This window comes from Chiloscyllium plagiosum, chromosome 37, assembly GCF_004010195.1.
Source record: "Chiloscyllium plagiosum isolate BGI_BamShark_2017 chromosome 37, ASM401019v2, whole genome shotgun sequence".
NCBI lineage: Eukaryota > Metazoa > Chordata > Chondrichthyes > Orectolobiformes > Hemiscylliidae > Chiloscyllium > Chiloscyllium plagiosum.
In genome coordinates this window covers 32,834,047-32,859,266 of record NC_057746.1, presented here as the reverse complement: position 1 = coordinate 32,859,266, position 25,220 = coordinate 32,834,047, and the positions used below count along the sequence as shown (strand labels likewise).

The window sequence follows — 25,220 nt, the reverse complement described above, 5'->3', positions numbered from 1 at the left end:
GTGAGATCTTGTTGCAGCTCTATAAAACTTTGGTTAGACCGCACTTGGAATACTGCGTCCAGTTCTGGTCGCCCTGTTATAAGAAAGATGTTCAAAGTTTGGGTGAAGATTTGTAGCTCGGGTGCTCGTTGCTGTGTTTCTGTTTGCCGAGCTGGAAGTTTTTGTTGCAAACGTTTCGTCCCTTGTCTAGGTGACATTCTCAGTGCTTGGGAGCCTCCTGTGATGCGCTTCTGTGGTGTTTCCTCCGGCATTTATAGAGTGCCATCCACAATCTCCATCAACAAACACATCGACCTGGACCCAATATACCTGCCACTACAGTGGACAGCTGAAACTGACAACCGGAAGCGGCAGGGACAGGCCACTATAAATGCCGGAGGAAACACCAGAGAAGCGCTTCACAGGAGGCTCCCAAGCACTGAGGATGTCACCTAGACAGGGGATGAAACATTTGCAACAAAAACTTCCAGCTCGGCGAACAGAACCACAGCAACGAGCACCCGAGCTACAAATCTTCTCACAAACTTTGAATCTTATATGTCTCAATAAAATCTCCTCTCAACCTTCTTCCCACTAATGAAAAGAGCCTCAAGCCCCTCAGCCTTTCCTCATAAGACCTTCCCTCCATACCAGGCAACACCCCAGTAAATCACCTCTGAACCTTTTCCAAAGCTTCCACATCCTTCCGATAATACGGTGACCAGAACTGTATGCAGTTCTCCAAGTTTAGCCGCACCAGAGTTTTGTACAACTGCAGCATGATCTCGTGGCTCCGAAACTCAAACCCTCTACCAATAAAAGCTAACACACCAGAGGCCTTCTTAACAACCTTGTCTACCTGGGTGGCAACTTTCAGGGATTTACGTACATGGATCTTGCTGCTCATGTACACTTCCAAGAATCTTACCATGAGCCCCATATTCTGCATTCCTGTTGCTTCTTCCAAAGTGAATCGCCTCTTACTTGTCCACATTAAACTCCATTTGCCACCACTTAGCCCAGTTCTGCAGCTTATCTATGTCCTTCTGTAATCTGCAACATCCTTCGGCACTGTCCACAACTCCACCGACCTTTGTATAATCTGCAAATTTACTAACCCATCCTTCTATACCCTCTTCCAGGTCATTGAAAAAAATGACCAACAGCAGTGGATCCAAAACAGATCCTTGTAATACACCACTGGTAACTGAGCTCCTTGGATGCTGCCTGACCTGCTGTGCTTTTCCAGCACCACTCTAATTCAGACTCATTTCCCATCAACTACCACTTCTTTCAGCTAGCCAATTTCTGATCCAAACTGGTAAATCACCCTCAATCCCGTGCCTCCATATTTTATGCAATAGCCTGCCAAGAGAAACTTTATCAGATGCCTTACTGAAATCCATATACACCACACCAACCGCTTTACCTTCATCCACCTGCTTGGTCATCTTCTCGAAGAAATCAATAAGGTTTGTAAGGCATGACCCACCATTCACAAAACCATGTTGACTATCCCAAATCAATTTATTCCTTTACAGATGATTATAAATCCTATTTCTTATAACCTTTTCCAACATTTTACCCACAACCTCAGTAAGGCCCACTGATGTATAATTACCAGGGTTGTCTCTACTCCCCTTCTTGAACAAGGGAACAATACTTACTATCCTCCAGTCTTCTGGCACTATTCCTGTAGATAATGATGACATAAAGATCAACAACAAAGACTCTGCAATCTCTTTCCTGGCTTCCCAGAGAATCTGAAGATAAATCCCATCTGGCCCAAGGGACTTACCTATTTTCACACTTTTCCGATTGGCTAACACCTCCTCCTTGTGAACCTCAATCCCGTCCAGTCTAGTAGCCTGTATCTCAGTATTCTCTTCGACCACATTGTCTTTTTCCAGTGTGAATACTGATGAAAAATATTCATTTAGCGTGTCTCCTATATTCTTGGACTCACGCACAACTTCCAACTGCTGCCCTTGATTGACTCAAATCTCACTCTTGTCATTCTTTTATTCCTGATATACTGATAGAAAGCTTTCGGGTTTTCCTTGATCCTATCTGCCAACAACTTCTCATGTTCCCTCCTGGCTCTTCTTCATTCTCTCTTTAGGTCTTTCCTGGCTAGCTTGTAACCCTAACTGAACCTTCACACCTCATCCTAACATAAGCCTTATTCTTTTGGCAAGAAATTCAACTTCCTTCATAAACCATGGTTCCCTCCATGGTTAATTCAACTTCTTCCTTGCCTGACAGATACATACTTATCAAGGACAGACAGTAGCTCTTCCTTGAATAAGCTCCACATTTCAATTGTGCCCATCCCTTGCAGTTCCTTCGCCATCTTAAGCATCCTAAATCTTGCCAAATTGCATCACAATTGCCTTTCCCTCAGTTACAACTCTTGCCCTGTGGTATATACCTATCCCTTTCCATTGCTAAATTAAATATAACCGAATTGTGGTCACTATCACCAAAGTGCTCACCTACCTCCAAATCTAACATCTGGTCGGGTTCATTACCCAGTACCAAATCCAATGTGACCTTGCCTCTTGTTGGCCTGTCTACATACTGTGTCAAGAAACCCTTCTGCACACATTGGACAAAAAGATGACCCATCTAAAATACTTGAACTATCATATTTCCAGTCAACATTTGGAAAGTAAAAGTCCCCCAAAACAGCGACCCTATTTCTCTCACTCCTATCCAAAATTATCTTTGTTATCCTTTCCTCTACATCTCTGGAACTATTTGGAGATTTATGGAAAATTCCCAAAAAGGTGACTTCTCTTTTCCTGTTTCTAAACTCAGCCCATACTTTCTCAGTAGAAGAGTCCTCAAACATCCTTTCTGTTACTGTAATACTGTCCTTGAGTAACAATACCACATCTCCTCCTCTTTTACCATCTTCTTTGTTCTTACTGAAACATCTAAATCCCGGAACCTGCAACAACCATTCCTGTCCCTGCTCTATCCATGTGTCCGAAATGGCAACAACATCGAAGTCCAAGGTACTAACCCATGCTGCAAGTTCACCCTCCTTATTCCTCCTTGGCATTGAAGTAGGCACACTTCTAACTACCTTCCTGATTGCCGATGCATTCTTGTGACCTTGAAACCATATTTCTGACCTCACTGCTCTCAACCTCCTGGACACTGGAACTGCAATTTAGGTTCCCATCCCCCCGCTGGATTAGTTTAAAACCTCCCGAAGACCATTAGCAAACCTCCCCCCCGCTTCTCCCCCCTCCCCCCCCACGCCTCCTCCCATCAGACAGACATTGGTAAACCTCTGGTTCAGATGTAAACCATCCTGTTTGTAGAGGTCTCACCTACCCCAGAAAGAGCCCCAATTATTCAGGTATCCAAAACCCTCCATCCTGCACCATCCTTGCAGCCACGTGTTCAACTCCCTATTCCTCACATCGCAAGCATGTGGCATGGGCAACAAACCAGCGATAACAACTCCACTTGTTCTGGCTCCAAGCTTCCACCGTAGCTCCCTGAATTTCTGCCTTACATCCCCATCCCTTTTCCTATATCGTTAGTGCCTATGTGGACCACAACTTGGGGTTGCTCCCCCTCCTCCTCAAGGATTCCGAAAACCTGATCAGAGACATCACAAATCCTGGCACCTGGGAGACAACACACCAACCATGAGTCTCTCAGACATCCTGTCTGTCCCCTAACTATGGAGTCCTCAATGACTAATGCTCTGCTCCTCTTCCCCCTTCCCTTCTGAGCATCAGGGACAGACTCTGTGCCAGAGAACCATACCCATTGTATGTCGTCCACCCAACAGGTGATCTGCAAGTCAGGTGAATTGGCCATGCTAAATTGCCCGTAGTGTTAGGTAAAGGGGTAAATGTAGGGGTATGGGTGGGTTACGCTTCGGCGGGTCGGTGTGGACTTGTTGGGCCGAAGGGCCTGTTTCCACACTGTAAGTAATCTAATCTAATCAACAGTATCCAAAATGGTAAACTTGTTATTGAGGGGAACAGCCACAAGGGATCCCTGCACTGCCTGCCGGTTCCCTTTCTGTCCCCTGACAGTAACCCATCTACATTGAGAGTGTGGTGCTGGAAAAGCACAGCAGGTCAGACAGCATCCGAGGAGCAAGAGAATCAATGTTTCTGGCATAAGCCCTTCATCAGGAATCCATCTACCTTCTTCTTGTACCTGAGGTGTGATTACCTCTCTATAACTCCTCTCAATAACCCCCTCTGCCTCCCGAATGATCCGAAGTTCATCCAGCTCCAGTTCAAGTTCCCTAACGCGGTTTTCAAGGAGCTGGAGTTGGGTGCACTTCCCACAGATGCAGTCAGCAAGGACACGAGTGGTGTGCCTTACCTCTCACATTCTGCAGGAGGAACATTCAACTGCCCTAATCTCCATTCCCACTATTCTAAATTCCTAAAGAGACTATTGAAAAATAAAGTGTAAAAAAAACGCATTAATTTATCAATCCGGCACACAGAACCTTTTTTTTTTGGTTGTATACATTGTTCTCGTAATTTTGTAAACTTTTATTAGGTTTTTTTACCTTGAACTTCCAGCTCCACATAGGAAAGTTGATCACCTTTTTCAAGTGTCTGAGTGTCTACTGGATTTAAAATTACTTCATAAATTCCACTGTCTGCAGCTTGTAAATTGCGCAACAGCAAAGATCCAGTGAAGACATCAAATTCTGCGCGGTGTTTGTAATAAGGGTTGAACTGCATGCTGGATGGTGAATAGTGGACAATTGTTTTACGTGTCTGGGAATTGACATAGATCCATCGAACAGAGTCTCGATTTTTGGGTTGGTATCCATTGAGGAGGATGGAGGAGTGCACTTTACGGATCATGTAGATCGGTTGGTTCACAGGATTAACTTTCACAGATTCTGGAAGAGATAAATTGTTTGAGGTTAACACAACTGACGCTGGGTAAAAGGCCTTGAAGCAGAAATATGATTGGTCCGTGTATAGCTTTTGTTTGTTCATTCATGTAATGAAGGTGTCACTCTGTAAGCTAGCATTTATTGCCCATGTCTAATCATCCAGAGTGCAGTTTGAAGTCAACCTCATTGCTGTGGGTCTGGAGTCACATGTGTGCCTGTTATGGACCAGACAGGAAGGTAGCCTAAACCCTAACATTTTCTTATTTTAAAGGTATGTGTGAAATGCCATGTTCCAGATGCAATGGGACTGGTCAACTACTCAACATTAAGCAAAACACAATTTATTTAAACACAATAGTTACAATACAAACAAAAGAAAGAGGAATTTTGAATGACATAACTGTCATTCAAAATCTTAACTGAATAATAGATATGGAGAGTTCAGCAGAGAAATGGCAGATGGAATTCAATCCCGGCAAATGCGAGGTGATGTATTTTGGAAGATTCAACTCAAGAGCAAATTAAACAGTAAATGAAAAAGCCCAAAGGAAAATTGATTTTCAGAGAGATCTGGGTGGTCAGGTCTATTGTACCCTGTATGCATGGAAAGTTCTTTATGCAGAGGGTGGTGAGTGTCTGGAACGCATCGTCAGTAGAGGTGGTAGAGGCGGGCACGATAGCGTCACTTAAGATGCATCTAGACAGATAAATAATAGGTAGGGAACAGAGGGATACAGATCCTTAGAAAATAGGTGACAGGTTTAGGTAGAGGATCCAGATCAGCACAGGCTTAGAGGGCCTGTGCTGTAATTTTCTTTGTTCTTTGGTACCTATTACTAATTAACTGTTCCAATATCATAACACACCCATTGCCAAAAAGGCAAATTCAGACACAAATTCTCACATGCAGTTCTCCAATCCAGGAGGGAAAAAATCATCAAGAGAAAATCCAGAGAAAGTAGAAGTTAGGAGACATTCACTGAAGCTGCCAACCCTTTTGAAACCCCAAAAACCTTTGCTCAAAACTAAATCAAAAAAACTGAAAACAACTAGAAGTCCTGGTCTGTGAGAGCTGGCCACATCCAGGCTTCTTCCATTGTTCCAATTTTTAAAAAAAACCTAAGGCCTCACAAATTGTTTTTTTTCTTAGAGACAGCTAGTAACCTCTGCCTTACAACCTCTCTTCAAAAGACAGCATCATTACAGTGCCCACACTTGGTAAGGCAGAGATTAACTTAGACGAGTCAGCATGTTTTGTTACACAAAGACAAAATCAGACATCACATGATACCAGGTGATAGTCAAACAGGTTTATTTGAAATCAAAAGCTTTCGGAGCACAGCCTATTCATCAGGTGAATGGATGGCCTATAATCCCTTCTCTTGCTGTTTAGCTGTTGATACCTTACTCACACCATTTGACATTTTTGATCGCATGCAAAGATATGTTATTCCCGCTGTCGACACTCCACTCACACCATTTGTACTGTCTTTTGACATTCTTAATTACCGGAAGCATCTTACAATGATCTTTCCGCCTATAAATTCTGTGTGTGTACACTTTCCTCCATTTCACCTAATGGACTAAAGGTCCTAAAGCTTTTGATTTCAAATAAACCTGTTGGACTATTACCCTGGTACTGTGTGACTTCTGATTTTGTCCAGCCCAATGCAACACCGGTACCTCCATGTCATTGTTAGGGGGAAGGTCACATCTGACCAGCTTGATTGATATTTTGAAGAAGTAACCAGGTGTGTAGATGACAGCAATGCTTTTGATGTACTCAACTTGGACTTCAGCAAGGCTTTTGATAAGGTCCTCCAAAGGAGATGGATAGTGAAGGTCAGAACCCTTGGGATCCAAGAAAATTTGGCAAATTGGATCCACGATTGGCTGAGTGGCAGTAAGCAGAGGGTGATGGCTAAGGGGTGTTTTACTGACTAGAAGTCTGTGTCTAGTGGGATCCCATAGGGTTCAGTGTTGGGGTCCCAGCTGTTTTTGGTTTTATAAGTAATTTAAATTTGAATACCAGAGGATTGATTAGTATGTTCACAGATAAAAGAACAAAGAGAACAAAGAAAACTTACAGCCCAAGAACAGGCCCTTCAGCCCTCCAAGCCCGAGCCGATCCAAATCTACTGTCTAAACCTGTCACCCAATTCCTAAGCATCTGTATCCCTCTGCTCCCCACCTACTCACACATCTGTCCAGACGCATCTGAAATGAATCTACCGTGCCTGCCTCTACCACCTCCGCTGGCAACGGGTTCCAAACGCCCACCACCCTCTGTGTGAAGTACTTGCCGTGTGTACCCGCCTTAAACATTCCACCTCTCACCTTGAAAGCGTGACCTCTTGTGATTGAATCCTTCACCCTGGGAAAAAGCTTGTCTCTACCCACCCTGTCTCTACCTTTCAAGATTTTGTAAACCTCAATCAAACCCCCCCCCCAATCTCCTTTTTTCTAATGAAAACAAACATAACCTACTCAACCTCTCTTCATAGCTAGCACCTTCCATACCAGGTAACATCCTCGTAAACCTTCTCTGCACCGTCTCCAAAGCGTCCACATCCTTTTGGTAATGTGGCGACCAGAACTGTACCCAGTATTCTAAATGCGGCCGAACCAATGTCTTGTACAATTTTAAGTAGGCCTACTTGCGGAACGTTTCAGAGAACACCTCTGGGATACCCGGACCAACCAACCCAACCATCCCGTGGCTCAACACTTCAACTCCCCCTCCCACTCCACCAAGGACATTCAGGTCTTTGGACTCCTCCATCGCCAGACCATAGCAACATGACGGCTGGAGGAAGAGCGCCTCATCCTCCTCCCTACCTTTTATCTTAGCCTGCTTGGCACACTTTCCTCATTCCTGAAAAAGGGCTCATGCCCGAAGGGTCGATTCTCCTGCTCCTTGGATGCTGCCTGACCTGCTGCGCTTTTCCAGCAACACATTTTCAGGCATACTATATGCCTTCTTGACCACTCTATCCACCTGTGCAGCAACCTTCAGGGTACAATGGACCTGTACTCCCAGATCTCTCTGCCCATCAACTTTTCCCAAGGCTCTTCTGTTCATTGTATAATTCGCTCTAGAATTAGATTTGCCTAAATGCATCACCTCACATTTGTCTGGATTGAAATCCATCTGCCACTTTTCCACCCAATTCTCCAGTCTATTTATATTCTCCTGTATTCTTTGACATTCCCTTATGCATTCTTTCTTTCTTCCTTGTTTAAGACTTGTCCTACTCTTCTGATATTCCTCCAAGGCCTATTTTGTTCTTAGCTGCCCAGACCTTATGTACGCTTCCCTTTTCCTCTTGGCTAGTCGTACAATTTCTCCTGTCATCCACGGTTCATGAATCTTGCCTTTCCTATCCTTTGTCTTCAATGGGACATGTCTATCCTGCACTATCTTTAACCTATCTTTGAAAGCCTCCCACTTATCAAATATGGACTTCCCTTCAAATAGCTGCCCCCAATCCACATTTCCCAGCTCCTGCCTAATTTTGATATAATTGGCCTTGACCCAGTTTAGTACTCTTCCCTTAGGAGCACTCCTATCTTTGTCTATGAGTATTCTAAAGCTTACAGAATTGTGGTTACTGTCCCCAAAGAAATCTCCCACCACAACTTCTACCATCTGTCCAAGCTCGGTCCCCAGTCCCAGGTCCAATATGGCCCCTTCCCTTGTCGGACTATTGACATTCTGCTCTAGAAAACTCTCCTGGACGCTTCTTACAACTTATACCCCCATCCAGACCTCTGACGCTAAGCGTATCCCAGTCAATGTTGGGAAAATTAAAATCTCCCATCACCACTACCCTATTGCCTCTAAATCTTTCCATAATCTGTTACCTATTTGTTCTTCTACCTCATGCTCACTGTTCGGTGGCCTGTAATGTAACTGCACCCTTCTTATTTCTCAGCTCCACCCATAATGTCTCACTACCCAAGACCTCCATAGTGTCTTCCTTTAGCCGTGATATCATCCCTGACCAGCAATGCAACTCCACCCCCTCTTTTACTTTCCCTCCCTGTCCTGTTTGAAGCATCTATATCCTGGAACATTTAATTACAATCATGCCCTTCCTTCAACCAAGTCTCTGTGATTGCAATAATGTCATACTCCCAGGCACCAATCCAAACCCTAAGTTCATCTGCCTTACACACTATACTCCTTGCATTAAAGTAAATGCGTTTCAGGCCACCCGTTCTTTTGCTTTCATTTGCTCTCTGCCTACTCTTCCACTTATTAATGCTACCTTCATAATTCTTACAGTTTCCAGTTTCCACCTTGCTGCCTACATGTTTTCTCTTCTGGTTCCCAGCCCCCTGCCACATTAGTTTAAAACCTCCCCAACAGCAGTAGCAAAAACACCACCAAGGACATTGGTTCCAGTCTGGTTCAAAATGGACCATCCATTTTGTAATAGTCCCACCTTCCCCAGAACCGGTCCCAATATCCGACAAATCTGAACCCCTCTCTCCGACGCCATTCCTCAATCCTGCCTATTTTTTCATTTCTACGCTGGCTAGCACGTGGCACTGGTAGTAATTCTGAGATCACTACCTTTGAGGTCCTCCTCTTTAACTTCTCTCCTAGCTCCCTGAATTTTTCTTTCAGGACCCCATCTCGTGTTTTTACTGATATCGTTGGTGCCTATATGCACTAAGACAACTGGCTGTTCGCCCTCCCCATTTAGAATGTTCTGCAGCCGATCAGTGACATCCCTGACCCGAGCACCTGGGAGGCCATATATCATCCGGGAGTCTTGTTCTTGGCCACAGAACCACCTATCTACTCCCCTCACAATAGAATCCTCTATGATTATGGCCCTACTAGTCTTTTTCCCGCCCTTCTGAACAGCAGTGCCTGCCACGGTGCCATGACCTCCTCAGCATCGTGGATGCTCCACAGTGAGTCCATCCTCAGCTCCAGAGCCATCATGCAGTCAAACAAGAGCTGTAATTGGACACACTTCTTGCAAGTCTAAGAGTCAGGGACATCAGCATGTTCCTGAGCTCCCACATCAAGCAAGAGGCACATGCCACGGGTCCGAGGTCTCCTGGCATTGTAAGCTTAGCTTTATATCAACTAACTAAAATCAAACAATGCACTTAGATGATGCAAAATTAAGTTGGGTGATAAATAGTAAGGAGGATAGCCTTAGCTTACAGGAGGATATAGATGGGCTAGTTAGATGGGTTGATTCTATCTAGATAAACGTAAGGGACAAATATGGACCCTGGGAAGCCCTGTAGGACCTATGAATTGTAGGACCCTGGGAAGCCCTGAGGATCAGAGGGCCCTTGGTGTGAATGCCCACCAGTCCCTTAAGGTAGCGGCAAAGACAGCTAAAGTGGTTAATGAGTCATATGGGATACTTGCCCTTATTAGTCAAAGCATGGAGTTTAAAAGCAGGGAGTTGCTGCTGGAACTGTATACGACATTGGTTAAACCACAGCTAGAGTATTATGTACAACTCTGGAATCCACATTATAGGGGGGGATGTGCTTGCAATGGAAAGGATGCAAAAGAGAATCATCACCTCTGTCCGGCTGAAAGCACCTGCACCCTGGCACATTAAGCTGCCAGTCCTGTCCCTCCCTTAGCCATGTTTCTGTAATGGCTGTAATGTCTCAGTCCCACGTACCTATCCATGCCGAGTTCATAGGCCTTACCTGTTGCCCTCTTGCATTGAAATAGATGCAATTTAATTCAACAGGCATTCCTCACTCCCTGTTGTGTTCCAGCCTGTCCTGTCTCTTCAACTTACTATTTCTGATTACTGTATCTCCTTCCAGCCTTGCATTTGCCTTCCTGCTGTTAAGGATCTCATACCCCTGCCAATCTAGTCGGTGACTAAGGGAAAGAGTTTGGAAAGAGGATCAAAAACAGTGGCTTCCAGCTTCCTAACATTTACTTGGAGGAAAATGTCTGCTCCTTCAGTACTGCATGTTGAACAAAGAACAATACTACACAGGAACAGTACCTTTGGACCTCGAAGCCTGCGCCAACACATTTTGCCCTTCCATACTAAAACTGTCTTCACTTACAGGATCCGTATCTCTCTATTCCCATCTTAGTCATGTATTCGTCCAGGTTCTTCTTGTATTGTGTCTGCTTCTACCATCTCCTCTGGCAGCATGTTCCAGGCAGTCATCACCTTTTGTGTGAAAAACGTGCCTCGCACATCTCTTTTAAACTTACCCCCTCGCACCCTAAACCTGCGTCTCATAGTAATTGACCCCTCTACCCTGGGAAAAAGCATCATACTTCCCATTCTATCCATACCATTCACAACATTATAAACTTCTATCAGGTCGCCCCTCAACCTCCTGCATTCCAGTGAAAACAAACCCAGTCTGTCCAACTTTTCTTCATAGCTAAAATCCCCCGTACCAGGCAACATCCTGGTAAACCTTCTCTGTACCCTCTCCAAAGCATCCACATCCTTCTGGTAAGTAATGACCAGAAATATACACAGTATTCCAAGTGTGGCCGAACTAATGTTCTATAGAGCTGCAGCATAACTTGTCTATCCTTATACTCAACTTTCATGGAGGCAAGTATGCCATAGGCCTTTTTTACTACCTTATCTACCTGTGCTGCCACTTTCAGTGATCTGTGGACCTCCACATCCAGATCCCTCTGCATATCAATACTCCTAAGGGTTCTGCCGTTCACTGTATAATTTCTACCTGTACTTGGCCTTCCAAAATGCATCACCTCACATTTGTCCAGATTAAACTCCATCTACCGTTTTCTCCTCAGTCTTCAACTGATCTATATCCTGCTGTATCTTCTGATAATCCTCTTCACTATCCGGAACTCCACCAACCTTTGTGTCATCTGCAAAATTACTAATTAGACCAGCCATGTTTTCCTCCAAATCATTTATGTAGACCCCAACAGCACTGATCCCCATGGAACACCACTAGTCACAACCTCCATTCTGAAAAGCATCCTTCCACTGCTACCCTCTGTCTCCTATGACTAAGCTAGTTCTGTATCTATCTTGCCCATTTATCCCTGACACCATATGACTTCACCTTATGATGGACCTGCCATGATGGACCTCTTCGAAGACTTTACTAAAATCCATGTAAACAACATCAGCTGCTTTCCCCTCATCAATTATCTTAGTCACCTCCTCAAATACTCGCTCAAGTTAGTGAGACACAACTTCCCCTATAAAAACCATGCTGTCTATCACTAATAAGTCCATTTGCTTCGAAGTATATACAAATCTTGTCCCTGAGAATTGTTTCCAATCATTTCCTTACCACCGACTTGAGGCTCACAGCCATGTAATTTCCAGGATTATCCCTGTTATCCTTCTTAAACAATGGGACAACATTGGCTATTCCCAGTCTTCTGGGGCCGCATCTGTAGCCAAAGAGGATACAAAGATGTTTGTCAATGCTCCAACAATGTTCTGGATTACATCCCATCAGGACCCAGGGACTTAGTGTCTTAAAAAGTATTAAGATAGATAAGTACCTCTTCCTTTTTAATTGCAATATGGCTTAGAAATTCAACACTCCCTTCCCTGAAATCATCTTCCACCAATTCTTTCTCTTTAGTGAATACCAACACAAAGTATTCATTTAGGACCTCACCTCCCTCTTCCAGCTCCACGTAGAAATTCCCTCCTTTGTCCTTGAGTGGGTCAACCCTTTCCTTAATACCCTTTTGCTTTTTAAATGTGCATGAAAAGTCTTGGGATTCTCCTTAATATTGTCTGCTAATGACTTTTCATGACCCCTTTAGCCCTTATAATTCCTGTTTAATTTCTTTTCTATTTTCCTGATATATTTCAATCAGTTTCGTCAGTTTCCATCCTCCTAGACCTTACATATGCATCCTTTTCCTTGGTGACCAAGGCCATAACATGCCCATCATCCATGGCTTATGTAACTTGCCATACCTATCCTTCATTCTCACAGGAATGTGCCACTCATGAACTCTTATCAACTGCCATTTGAAATATGCCCACATGTCCGACATGGATTTACCTTCAAACAGCCACCCCCAATCAAAAATGTTGGTTAAGCAATCAGATAGTTTAGTAATATATTATGTTATTTATGTTATCTATCTAGACTTCCAAAAGGCCTTTGGTAAGGTGCCTAACGGGTGACGGCCCATGGTATTCAAGGTGAACTACTGTCATGGGTTGGGGATTGGCTGTCTGACAGAAGCAGAGAGTTGGGATAAAAGGTTCTTTTTCGGAATGGCAGCTGGTTACAAGTGGGATCCTGCAGGGTTCAGTGTTGGAGCCGCAGCTGTTCACTTTATATATTAATGATCTGGATGAAGGGACTGGGGGGCATTCTGGTGAAGTTCGCCAATGATAATGAAGTTAGGCGGTCAGGTATGTAGTACTGAGGAGGTGGGGAAGCTGCAGAAAGATTTAGACAGTTTAGGAGACCGGTCCAGGAAGTGACTGATGAAATTTAACGTGAGCAAGTGCGAGGTCTTGCACTTTGGAAAAAAGAATACAGGCATGGACAATTTTATAAACGGTGAGAAAATTCATAAAGCCAAAGGCACAGTGGCTCAGTGCTGCCTCACAGTGCCAGAGACCTGGGTTCAACTCTCGCCTCAGGCAACTGTCTTTGTGGAGTTTGCACATTCTCCCTGTGTCTGCGTGGGTTTCCTCCGGGTGCTCTGGTTTCCTCCCACAGTCCAAAGATGTGCAGGTCAAGTGAATTGGCCATACTAAATTGCCCATAGTGTTAGGTGTATTAGTCAGGGGTGAATGTAGGGGAATGGGTCTGAGTGGTTGCTCTTCGGAGGGTCGGTGTGGACTTGTTGGGCCGAAGGGCCTGTTTCCACACTATAGGAAATCTAATCTAATCAAAGTACAAAGGGATCAGAGAGTGCTAGTCCAGGATTCTCTTAATGTTGATTTGCAGGTTGAGTCCGTGATTAAGAAAGAAAATGTAATGTTGTCATTTATCTCAACAGGGTGAGCAATATGCTTCTGAGACCTTATTAAGTTCTAGTTAGAGATGGAAATGTGTTGCTGGAGAAGCGCAGCAGGTCAGGCAGCATCTAGGGAACAGGAGAATCGACGTTTCGGGCATTAGCCCTTCTTCAGGACTTCCTGAAGAAGGGCTAATGCCCGAAACGTCGATTCTCCTGTTCCCTAGATGCTGCCTGACCTGCTGCGCTTCTCCAGCAACACATTTCCATCTCTGATCTCCAGCATCTGCAGACCTCACTTTCTCTTCATAAGTTCTAGTTAGGCCCTATTTAGAATACTGTGTCTAATTTTGGGCTCCACACCTCAGGAAGGACATGCTGGCACTGGAGCATGTCCAGCAGCGATTCACATAGATGATCCGTGGAATGTAGGCCGAACATGTGATGATCGGCTGAGGATCCTAGAGTTTAGAAGGTTGAGGGGAGATCTCACAGAAACTTACAAGATTATGCATGGTTTAGAAAGGGTGGATGCTGGGAATTATTTCCATTAGGCAGGGATACTAGGACCCATGGGCACAGCCTTAAAATTAGAGGGGGTGAATTTAGAATGGAAATGAGGAGACATTTCTTCAGCCAGAGAGTGGTGGGCCTGTGGAATTCATTGCCATGGACAGTGGAGGCTGGTGTCTACAAGGCAGTTTGATAAATTCTTGATCTCGCAAGGAATTAAGGGCTATGGGGAGAATGCAGGTAAGTGGAATTGAAATGCCCATCAGCCATGATTAAATTGTGGAGTGGACTCGATAGGCCAAATGTCCTTGCTTCTACTCCTATATCTTTTGGCCTTATGGTCTTAATAATGAGGAGTCCAGAGAGAGATGATGGGGAGGATGAGATGAGCATTATTGGCGTGTGTATGAAAGTTAGTGCTGCTTTCTGATGATGTTGCTGACAGGTGGCAGGTATGAAACATGAGATTTGAGCAGACAGATGGCCCAAAGATCATGAAACTGAGATTTTTTAATTCCATTCTTCATAACAAACATGGAGGGAAATTAAGATTCAATTAATGGAGGAACTTGTGAAGACTGATGCAAGGCACTTGTTCAATTCCTTTGACATTTCCTAATTTCCCATTATTATTTCCCCAGCCTCATTCTCTAAGAAAACTGTGTTTATGTTGGTGCCTGTTATGTTTTTTTTAAAGAATTTAAAGAAACTGTTGCTATCTGTGTTGATATTATAGAATTATACAGATGTACAGCATAGAAGCAGACCCTTCAGTCCAACTTGTTATGCCTACCAATCTAGTCCCATTTGGCCCAATCCCTCGAAACTCTTCCCGCTGTTATAAAACGGACATTGACCCTACTCTAAGAACTAAAATCAAAACACCCAAAGAGGAACACCTCACCCTAGAATCTGTAAAAAGCGTGTGAAAAGTGTTGTAACCTGCTTTTCAGTGACTTCTAGTGCTTAAATACAATAACTACCTGACACTCACTTTAAAATCAACAAGTAACAATTTATTTATCTAATGTTAACAGTGAACACATTAACTCAACCATTAATTAACCAAATAAATCCCTTCTAACTACTAACTATTCCTGAATAAATCAAGATTTGGAGATGCCGGTGTTGGACTGGGGTGTACAACGTTAAAAATCACACAACACCAGGTTACAGTCCAACAGGTTTAATTGGAAGCACACTAGCTTTCGGAGTGTCACTCCTTCATCAGCTGATAGTGGAGGGCTCAATCCTAACACACAGAATTCTGTGTGTTACGATTGAGCCCTCCACTATCACTTGATGAAGGAGCAGTCCTCCGAAAGCTCGTGTGCTTCCAATTAAACCTGTTGGACTATAACCTGGTGTTGTGTAATTTTTAACTTTGAATAAATCAAGAGTCTAATGGTATGCTCTTCCCATAAATACAAATCCCACTCATACACAAAAAAAACAGAATTTAATCTCTCAAAATTACAGCCAGGTTACATGTCTTCCAGAATATTCTTCTGTCAGAACACCTTCTTCATCATTCTTATGTCAGAAATGCCTTCTCTGTTATTAGTACTGTTGGTTATTTATATGATACTTTCTCGAAGGCTGTGAGAGTCAGCAATTCTCTCTCGAGACAGCTGAGGGCTTTTAGGTCTGGCGGATGGCAACTTGCTTTGGGGTCTTTATGGAAGTGCCCCCTTCTTTCATACCCATGATGACATTTCAATTTTTCTCACAATAGGATTGGTCCTATGTTGTCAAAACCATCAGATTTAAAGTTAACAGGTGTTTGGTAACTGAGTGCCTTGTTCAAGTGAATTAGCTAAATTCAAAAACCCGTGATCTTGGTTAAAAACTGTTGCTTGGGCTGCTAACTGTACGGCCTTTCGATACCAGTGTTTCAGTTCAGGCTTGCTGAGTCCACCAAACTCAAGCTGCTCCATTTTAATCTCTAAGTTCAGAAAAAAACACCATCTTTTAAAGGGATTTCCCCCGAGCACTTTACAAACATCCAACTATGTAACATTATTCATGAACCCAGCCAGATGCCTTTTAGAAAACTGTAATTGTACCAGCCCTCACCACTTCTTCTCACTGCTCATTCCATATACGGACCACCCTCTGTGAAAAGGTTGCCACTCAGGTCCCTTTTAAATCTTTCCCCTCTCACCTTAAACCTCTGTCCTCTAGATTTGGACTCCCCTACCCTGCGGAAAATACTTTGTCTATTTACTCCAACCATGCTCCTCATGATTTTATAAACTTCTATAAGGTTAGCGAGTTTTGAGAAGACTTGTAGTTAGGCTGAGGTTCTGGATGTAGGTTTGCTCGCTGAGCTAGAAGGTTCATTTTCAGATGTTTCATCACCATACTAGGTAACATCTTCAGTGAGCCTCCGGACGAAGCAGTCAATTTGATGTAGGGCAGAGTGGCTACGGTTTCTGGACCCGTTTTGTCTGCTTGTTTGGGTTTGTTGCTGAGAAGTCACGGACTGTGTTCATTGGGTACCCATTCTTTTTGAATTCACTGTATAGACAATAGACAATAGGTGCAGGAGTAGACCATTCGGCCCTTCAAGCCAACAACACCATTCATTATGATCATGGCTGATCATCCACAATCGGTATCCTGTTCCTGCCTTATCCCCATAACCCTTGATGTCACTATCCTTAAGAGCTCTAGCCATCTCTTTCTTGAAAGTATCCAGACTTGGCCTCCACTGCCTTCTGGGGCAGTGCATTCCATATATCCACCACTTTCTGAGTGAAGAAGTTTCTCCTCAACTCTGTTCTAAATGGCCTACCCCTTATTTTTAAATTGTGTACTCTGGTTCTGGACTCACCCTTCAGCGGAAAAGTGCTTCCTGCCTCCAGAGTGTCCAATCCTTTCATAATCTTATACGTCTCAATCAGATCCCCTTTCAACCTTCTAAACTCAAGTGTATACAAGCCCAGTCGCTCCAATCTTTCAACATATGGTAGTTCCACCATTCTGGGAATTGACCTCGTGAACCTACACTGCACTCCATCAATAGCCAGAATGTCCTTCCTCAAATTTGGAGACCAAAACTGCACACAATATTCCAGGTGCAGTCTCACCAGGGTCCTGTACAGCTGCAGAAGGACCTCTTTGCTCCTATACTCAATTCCTCTTGTTATGAAGACCAGCATGCCATTAGCTTTCTTCACTGTCTGCTGTACCTGCATGCTTGCTTTCATTGAGTGGTGTACAAGAACATCCAGATCTCATTGTATTTCCCCTTTACCTAACTTGACACCTTTTAGACTGTAATCTGCCTTCCTGTTCTTGCCACTAAAGTGTAAAACCACAAATCTATCCACATTAAACTGCATCTGTCATGCATCCGTCCATTCACCTAGCCTGTCCAAGTCACCCTGTATTCTCTTAACATTCTCCTCACATTTCACCCTGCCACCCAGCATTGTGTCATCAGCAAATTTGTAATGTTACTGTTAATGCCTTCATCTATATCATTAATGTATATTGTAAACAGCTGCTGTCCCAGCACCGAACCTTGTGGTAGCCCACTGGTCACCGCCTGCCATTCCTAAAGGGATCCGTTTATCACCACTCTTTGCATCCTGTCAGCCAACCAATTTTCAATCCAAGTCAGTATTTTGCCCCCGATACCTTGTGCCCTAAATTTGTTCCTTTATTGCTGGAACAGCACAGCAGGTCAGGCAGCATCCAGGGAACAGGAGATTCGACGTTTCGGGCACAGGCCCTTCTTCAGGAAGGGCCTGTGCCCGAAACGTCGAATCTCCTGTTCCCTGGATGCTGCCTGACCTGCTGTGCTGTTCCAGCAATAAAGTTTCAACTTTGATCTCCAGCATCTGCAGACCTCACTTTCTCCCCTAAATTTGTTCACTAATCTCCTATGTGGGACTTTATTAAAGACTTTCTGAAAGTCCAAGTACACTACATGCGCTGGCTCTCCCTTGTCCATCTTCATAGTTACATCCTCAAAAAATTCCAGATGATTGAACATAGAACATAGAACAGTACAGCACAGAACAGGCCCTTCAGCCCACGATGTTGTGTCGACCACTGATCCTCATGTATGCACCCTTAAATTTCTGTGACCATATGCATGTCCAGGAGTCTCTTAAATGTCCCCAATGACCCTGCCTCCACAACTGCTGCTGGCAACGCATTCCATGCTCTCACAACTCTCTGTGTAAAGAACCCGCCTCTGACATCCCCTTTATACTTTCCTCCAACCAGCTTAAAACTATGACCCCTCGTGTTAGTCATTTCTGCCCTGGGAAATAGTCTCTGGCTATCGACTCTTCTATGCCTCTCATTATCTTGTATACCTCAAGAGGAAGTGGTGGATGTTGGTATATTTACATTTAAAAGGCACGTGGATGGTTATATGAATAAATAGGTTTAGAGGGGCATGGGCCAAATGCTGGCAAATGGGACTAGATTAATTTAGGATGTCTGGTTGGCATGGAAGAGTTAGAATGAATTGTTTCCGTCCTGTACATCTCTATGACGGAATTCAGCAGTTTTGGCACTAAACCAAATAACACCTCAGACAGTAAAAGCAAAATACTACAGATGCTGCAGGTTTGAAATAATGGACTTGAAAGCATTAACTTTGTTTCTCTGTCCATATATCCGTCAGACCTCTGAGTTTCACCAGCACTTTTTGTTGTTATTTAGCACCTCGGCTGATGTTAGCTCTTTCAGTCTTTGATGGGATTAAGAAGTAATCTTAAAACAAAGCCACTTAACCCAGAAAACAGTCTGTTACATTATCACAATTTCTTTACTCAATCTTCATTTCATCTGCTCTTCTGTTCTGCTCAATTCCCTGACCTTTCAGCATCATAAATCTGTTGGCCAGCCAATTCTGTATCCAGACAGCTATGTTCCCCTGAATCCCATTCCTCCTGACCTGATTGGGTGGCACAGTGGTAGCACTGCTGCCTCACAGCGCCAGAGACCTGGGTTCAATTCCCGCCTCAGGCGACTGTCTGTGTGGAGTTTGCACATTCGCCCCGTGTCTGCGTGGGTTTCCTCTGGGTGCTCTGGTTTCCTCCAACAGTCCAAAAATGTGCAAGTTAGGTGAATTGGCCATGGGAAATTCCCCGTAGTGTTAGGTGCAGGGGTAAATGTAGGGGAATGGGTCGGGGTGGGTTGCACTTCGGCGGGTCGGTGTGGACTTGTTGGGCCGAAGGGCCTGTTTCCACGCTGTAAGTAATCTAATCTAAAGTAATCTAATCTAAAATTAGTCAAGCATGATTTTCCCTTCATAAATCCATGCTGACTCTGATCTACCCTGTTACTGCTAACCAAATGAGTCGTAATTCCACCTTTTATAATTGACTCCAGCATCTTTCCCACCACTGACATCAGGCTAAGCAGTCTATAATTCCCTGTTTTCTCTCTCCCTCCCTTCTTGAAAAGTGGAACAACATTAGACACCCTCCAATTCACAGGAATTGATCCTGAATCAATAGAACATTGGAAAATGATTACCAATGCGTCCATGATTTCTAGAGCCACCTTCTTAAGTACCCTGGGATGCAGACCATCTGGTCCCAGGGACTTAGCAACCTTCAGACCTAACAGTCTATCCAATATCATTTCCTGCCTAATATAAATTCTCTTCAGTTCATCCATTACCCTAGGTCCTTCAGCCATTATTACATCTGGGAGATTGCTTGTGTCTTCCCTCGTGAAGACAGATCCAAAGTACCTATTCAACTCTTCTGTCATTTCCTTGTCCCCCATAATAAATTCACCCGTTTCTGTCTTCAAGGGTCCAATTTTAGTCTTAACCATTTTTTTTTTCACATACCTAGGTGATTTTCCTCTGCTCTGCATAGTTCCTCTGTGCTGCAGTGTGTGGCGGCTCGTTGAAATAATGCTCTGATGCAGCTTCTTTTGTGGGTGTTGGGATGATTGCTTCTGTAGTTCAATATTTAGTCCATATGTGTAGTTTTCCTGTAGATGCTGGTTTGAAGTTCCCCATTGGCTGTTCGCTCCACTGTGACATCTAGAAATGGCAGTTTGTTGTTGTTTTCCTCCTTTTTAGTGAATTTTATGCCAGTAAGGGTATTATTGATGGTCTTGAAGGTTTCCTCTAATTTGTTTCATTTCGTGATGAGAAAGGTAGCAGACCCAAAGTTTGGGTTGGATGGTTGGCGGAGATATTTGGTCGAGTCTCTGCATTACGTCTCTGCTAAGAATCCTGATATCGGAGATCCCATGGGTGTTCTGTTGGTTTGTCTGTAGGTTATGTTGTTGAAGGTGAAGTGGGTGGTAAGGCATCGATCCACTAACTTGACAATACTGTCCTTGCTGATGAAGTTGATGGAGTTTGGTGTATGTGTCTTTGGGTCTTCTAATAGTGTAGTCAGTGTTTCCTTGGCCAGGTTGATGTTGAGCGATGTGAACAGGGCTGTTAGATCAAAGGAGACCATTATTTCATCTTCTTCTATCTTACTGTCTTTGGTGGTCTTCAGGAATTCTTGGGTGGAGTGAATGGAGTGGTGTGAGTCTTCTACTAAGTGTTTTAGTCTTTGGTGTAGCTCCTTGGCCAGTCTGTAAGTTGGTGTTCCAGGTAGTGAGACTATGGGTCTGAGGGGGGCTCCTGGTTTGTGAATTTTTGGTAATCCATAAAAGCATGGTGTGTTGGATCCATCTGGTTTCTATAAGTTCACCTCTCAACCTCTGGATCCTCCAGGAAAAATAACCCCAGTGTATTCAGCCTTTTCCTATAGCTCAAAACCTCCAACCCTTGTCAATCTTTTCTGAACCCTTTCAAGTTTCACAACATTCTTCCTACAGAGAAAGAGTCGAGAGTGTGGTGCTGGAAAATATACAGCAGATCAGGCAGCTTAATGAGGAACAGGAGAATCAACATTTCGGGCAGAAGCCCTTCATCAGGAATGAGGCTTGTGGGATGGGGAGCTGAGAGATAAGTCGGAGTGGGGTGGGATTGGAGGAAAGGTTAGCTGAGTATGTGATAGGTAGATGAAAGTGGAGGAGAAGGTGATAGGTCAGAGAGGACGGTGGAGCGGATAGATGGGAAACGTGATGGACAAGTCAGGAGGGTGGTGCTGAGTTGGAGGCTTAGGACTGGGATAATGTGGGTGGGGGGTGGGGGTGGTAAATGTGGAAACTGGTGAAATCCACATTGATGCTGTGTGGTTGCAGGGTCCCGAGGTGGAAGATGAAGCATTCTTTCTCCAGGTGTCGGGTGGCTAGGGTGTGGTGATGGAGGAGGCTGCAAGTCTTTGGCAGAGTGGGAGGGGGGAATTGAAATGTTCAGCCACAGGGCGGCGGGTTGGTTGGTGCGGGTGCCACACCCCATTCCCCGCACCTTCCCCTGCCACCGCAGGAAGTGCAAAACCTGTGCCCATACCTCCCCTCTCAATTCCATTTAAGATCCCAAAGGATCCTTCCACATCTGACAGAAATTTACCTGTACCTCCACCAATGTCATCTGCTATATCTGTTGCATCCGATGTGGTCTCCTCATTTTAGAGAACATCTCTGGGACACCTGCACCAACCAACCCCACTACCCCGTGGCTGAACACTTCAACTCCCCCTCCCACTCCATCAAGGACATGCAGGTCCTGGGCCTCCTCCATTGCCAAACCCTTACCACCCGACGCCTGGAGGAAGAACACCTCATATTCCACCTTGGGACCCTGCAAACACATGGGATCAATGTGGATTTCACCAGTTTCTTCATTTCCCCTACCCCTACATTAACCCAGTCCCAAGCCTCCAACTTGGCACTGCCCTGCTGACCTGTCCATCACCTTTCCTATCTATCCACTGCACCCTCCTCTCCAATTTATCACCTTCTCCCTCACCTTCATCTACCTATTACATTCTCAGTTACCTTCCCGCAATCCTACCCCCCTCCCATTTATCTCTCAGCCCCCCGGCCCACAGGCCTCATTCCTGATGAAGCACTTATGCCTAAAACATCGATTCTCCTGTTCCTCAGATGCCGCCTGACTTGCTGTGCTTTTCCAGCACCACACTCTCAACTCTGGTCTCTAGCATTTGTAGTCCTCACTTTCTCCTATATGAGGAAGACCAGAATTGAATGCAGTATTCCAAAAGTGGCTAAACCAATGTCCTGTACAGCCGCAACTTAACATCCCAATTCATGTACTCAATGCACTGACCAGTAAAGGCAAGCATACCAAACACCTTCTTCACCATCCTATCTATGACTCCAGTTTCAAGGAACTATCAACCTGCACTCCAAGGTCTCTTTGTTCAGCAACACTCCCCAGGACCTTACAATTCAGTGTACAAATCTTGCCCTGATTTGTCTTTCCAAAATGTAACACCTCACATTTATCTAAATTAAACTCCATCTGCCACTTCTTGGCTCAACGGCCCGATTGATCAAGGTTACTTAAGTTAACCCTCAAAGTTTACTTTCTCACTCATTATTTGATTAGGCCATGTTGGTCGAAATAAAAAGCATAAAAGGGGCCATCACACTGTTGGATCAATGAGAGGTGACCTATTGAAGCAGAAACAAATCTGAGAGCAGGTTTGGAAATGTAGTTTCCCCTTGTGGGAGAGTACAGATCTCAGAGTTATGAATCACTCAGTTAGGAGAGAGATGAGGAGGAATTTCTTCTCTCTCACACACACAGGTTACTGAATCTGTGGAATTCTTCACTGTAGCAGGCTTACAGACTGGGTGATGATTCATGCATTCAGACATCTAGATCCCTCTGCATTGCAAACCTCTCCAATCATGCACCATTCAGATATAATACTTCTTTTGTATTGTTCCTGTTAAAGGGATAACTTCCCAATTTCCCACATTGAACACCATTTTATCATCTTTGTCTGTTCACTTACCTTATCACAATCTCAGCATTATTCTGATCTCTTAGAGTCACAGAGATGTACAGCATAGAAACAGACTTTTCAGTCCAACTTGTCCATGCTGACCAGATATCCTGATCATTTGACAAATAAATGCCCTCCCCCTCTTTGTGTCTAGTTCTAGCAATAAGAATGGAATGAATGAAAGCAGTCCCAGTCAAATGAACAGGAGTTCAACATGGGTGATGAGGTAACTGCTGACAAGTCCAAAAAGACTTGGAGGGACCGTGACCCTGGTCACTATCACATTAAATGCTATTTGCAACCTTTTACAAAGAATACTTTTGGGATTTTGGTGTGGGCAGAAAACTGATGTAGAGGAGTTCCTGTAAGTGAATTTTGAGAAGATTTGTAGCTCAGGTTGAAGTTCTGGATGTAGGTTTGCTCGCTGAGCTGGAAGGTTCATTTCCAGACGTTTCTTCACCATATTAGGTAACATCTTCAGTGGGCATCCAGACGAAGCACTGCTGGTAATTCCTGGGTTTCTTTGGGTTGGTGATGTCATTTCCTGTTCTTTTTCTCAGGGGGTGTTAAATGTGTTTGTTGATAGAGTTCTGGTTGGAATGCCATGCTTCTAGGAATTCTCATGAGTGTCTCTGTTTGGCTTGTCCTAGGATGGATGTGTAGTCCCAGTCGAAGTGGTATCCTTCCTTATCTGTATGTAAGGCTTCTAGTGAGAAAGGGTCATGTCGTTTTGTGGCTAGTTGATGTTCATGTATCCTAGTGGCTAGTTTTCTGCCCGTTTGTCCAATGTAGTGCTGAAAATGTGTTGCTGGGAAAGCGCAGCAGGTCAGGCAGCATCCAAGGAACAGGAGAATTGACGCTTCGGGCATGAGCCCTTCTTCAGGAATCTGCCGAAATGTCGATTCTCCTGCTCCTTGGATGCTGCCTGAACTGCTGCGCTTTTCCAGCAACACATTTTCAGCTCTGATATCCAGCATCTCCAGTCCTCACTTTCTCCTGTCCAATGTAGTGTTTGTTACAGTTCTTGCATGGTATTTTGTAAATGACATTAGTTTTGCTTGTTGTCTGCATAGGGTCTTGGAAATGAACCTTCCAGCTCAGCGAGCAAACCTACATCCAGAACCTCAACCTGAGCTACAAATCTTCTCAAAACTTGCTAAGACCTATGGGTGCAATAAGCTAAAAATGGTCTGAAAATGGGAAATGAATGCCATCCAACAGAGTGCCACCTGCAAACAGCTGTACTTCCTGCACGAATGCCTAAGAAACAGGTACTACCCAAATATCTTAAATACAAACCTCCCCTTAACACCCACTAACCAAAATAATAGCAGAGCAAAACAGCTGCAGAATGCTTAGAGAAATGATTAATGATGCCTACAACAGACTTTGTAGATACAACTGGGAAATTTTGCACCAAAAATCTTTACTCACTCATGCAACAGACCATGAATGGACAGACACTGTACAACAAGCCGTAGATATTAGACAGTTGTTGTGGTTCTGTTCGCCGAGCTGAGAAATTGTGTTGCAGACGTTTTGTCCCCTGTCTAGGTGACATGCTCAGTGCTTGGGAGCCTCCTGTGAAACTCTTCTTCGATGTTTCCTCTGGCATTTATAGTGGTTTGTCTCTGCCACTTCCGGTTGTCAGTTCCAGCTATCCGCTGCAGTGGCCGGTATATTGGGTCCAGGTCGATGTGTTTGTTGATTGAATCTGTGGATGAGTGCTATGCCTCTAGGAATTCCCTGGCTGTTCTCTGTTTGGCTTGTCCTATAATAGTAGTGTTGTCCCAGTCGAACTCATGTTGCTTGTCATCTGCATGTGTGGCTACTAAGGATAGCTGGTCGTGTCGTTTCGTGGCTAGTTGGTATTCATAGATACGGATCTTTAGCGGTCTTCCTGTTTGTCCTATGTAGTGTTTTGTGCAGTCCTTGCATGGGATTTTGTACACTACGTTGGTTTTATTCATGCTGGGTTTCAGGTCCTTTGTCCTGGTGAGTTGTTGACTGAGAGTGGCTGTTGGTTTGTGTGCTGTTA

The 25,220-nt window shown here is 44.2% G+C and overlaps 1 protein-coding gene across 1 annotated transcript in view; it reads right to left on the bottom strand.

Annotated features, from left to right (window-relative positions):
• The window catches only part of LOC122541562, a 26,194-nt gene extending 21,221 nt beyond the window's left edge, over positions 1–4,973 (bottom strand). Inside the window, exon 1 of the mRNA XM_043678393.1 lies at positions 4,532–4,973. Within this exon, the coding sequence (XP_043534328.1) occupies positions 4,532–4,973 (442 nt within the window). The remainder of the gene's footprint in view (positions 1–4,531) is intronic.
• Positions 4,974–25,220: the final 20,247 nt, after the last annotated feature.